Source organism: Mycetomoellerius zeteki, unplaced genomic scaffold (genome assembly GCF_001594055.1).
Source record: "Mycetomoellerius zeteki isolate Tzet28-1 unplaced genomic scaffold, Tzet1.0 scaffold619, whole genome shotgun sequence".
Taxonomy (NCBI): domain Eukaryota; kingdom Metazoa; phylum Arthropoda; class Insecta; order Hymenoptera; family Formicidae; genus Mycetomoellerius; species Mycetomoellerius zeteki.
In genome coordinates this window covers 74196-75688 of record NW_017257631.1, presented here as the reverse complement: position 1 = coordinate 75688, position 1493 = coordinate 74196, and the positions used below count along the sequence as shown (strand labels likewise).

The following is a 1493-nucleotide window of genomic DNA, read 5'->3' as shown; positions in this document are numbered from 1 at the left end:
TGAATTATTTAAATATTGAATTAATATGGTGACACATATACATATATAAAAATAAAAATATTCTTTCAAGGCGTACGCGCGCGCGCTCACCAGATTAAATCAAACAAAGAGAAAAAATTTGGCACAAAAGATTGTTATCTGAAATGATATATATAAAAAGACAAAAATCGGGTCTTAATTTACAAAACGATACAATGTCTCTCAATGATTTATATATGGATTTATTTTCGGAGAAGTAATGCTTTCATTCCTTATATTTATTATGTTTTTGTTTATAACACTGACTTTGTAAGTACATGTTTTGTTGGCTTGCTGTTTATCGAGAGTTGCCAGTTGAATTTTATCTGCTGAACTGAAAAAATGTTTAATTCGTCTTGGTGTTGCACGTAACTAAGATGATCTTTATTAAAGACAGTTTACTCATTTTGATTGACATCGTTGCAGTGAACTCAGCAGTCCACTGAAACATGTACCAAATGAATAACCATGCATTTCTGTCAATCTTGTAAGTCTGTTTTTAAAAATGTTTGTACTGTTTTTATTGATATAAGTAAAAATTTAAATGTATGTTTTTGTATAATATAGCAAATTTACCATTTTGATGACCAGGATGCAATAGGACTTGACTATAATGTTATATTTGAGATAGGGACAATTAATAGGGGTGTCAATGTATTGAAAAGGACCTCAACCAAAGATCGAAATGTATACTTGTGTACTGTACTATATTGTACATCCATGTAATTTTAATTTTCACATTAAAATCTAGTGTTGGCTCATAAAGGCTTGTTGAGAGTGTTGTTCGACATATACATATATATATATATACTCGTATATGATCAAATAGTCATTGACTTAATAGTTATTTAGACATATATTATCAATATTATCATTATGTTGATTTCAATGATAGTTGAATTTAATAAATGATTCTCGCAATGTCATTTAACAAATTTTTGTATTTACAATATTGTGACTTATCGAATAATTTTTACAAAAAAGTAAGTCTTCTGTTTGTACATATACATATACGTGTATGTGATTGAAAAATTATTGTGGGTAAAATAAAAGCAAATTCTATAGTAATAAATAAAAATGGCAGCCACACACTTGTTTTTACCTTAGCGATTTGAATAAAAGCACTCGCAGGTTCACCATGACCAAGATTGGATTTTACGGAGCCGATCATTAATGGAGTTTCTCTATTTTTACCCAAATTGTTATAAATAGCAGTGACTTCCTGTGGATCACCAACTTTGGTACCGGTACCATGTGTTTCAAAATAATCCAAGCAAGATGTCGGTATTCCGCATTCATTGTAATATTCCTTTAGTAAAGTATTTTGCATTAGCAAGGATGGATGTGTTATTCCTTCTTCTTTATAACCGTCGTTGTTTAATTTTATATGCGGACATATAGCATAAATTCTCTTAGCATTTTTCGCCTTTTGAAGGTATACTATTCCCATTGCTTCGCTACGCGAATAACCGTTT

General features: G+C 30.0%; 1 protein-coding gene across 1 annotated transcript; it reads right to left on the bottom strand.

Moving 5' to 3' along the window:
• Positions 1-307: 307 nt before the first annotated feature.
• LOC108728440 (fatty acid synthase) lies at positions 308-1482 on the bottom strand. The gene is made up of 2 exons (XM_018456997.1): positions 1121-1482; positions 308-352 (listed from the first exon to the last, which is right to left on the bottom strand). Exons 1-2 carry the CDS (start codon positions 1466-1468, stop codon positions 341-343), a joined length of 360 nt encoding a protein of 119 aa, XP_018312499.1. The 5' UTR covers positions 1469-1482; the 3' UTR covers positions 308-340.
• Positions 1483-1493: the final 11 nt, after the last annotated feature.

Coding starts and splice junctions, on each gene's coding strand:
- LOC108728440 (XM_018456997.1), bottom strand. CDS start 1,468: ATGGGAATAGTATACCTTCAAAAGGCGAAAAATGCTAAGAGAATTTAT.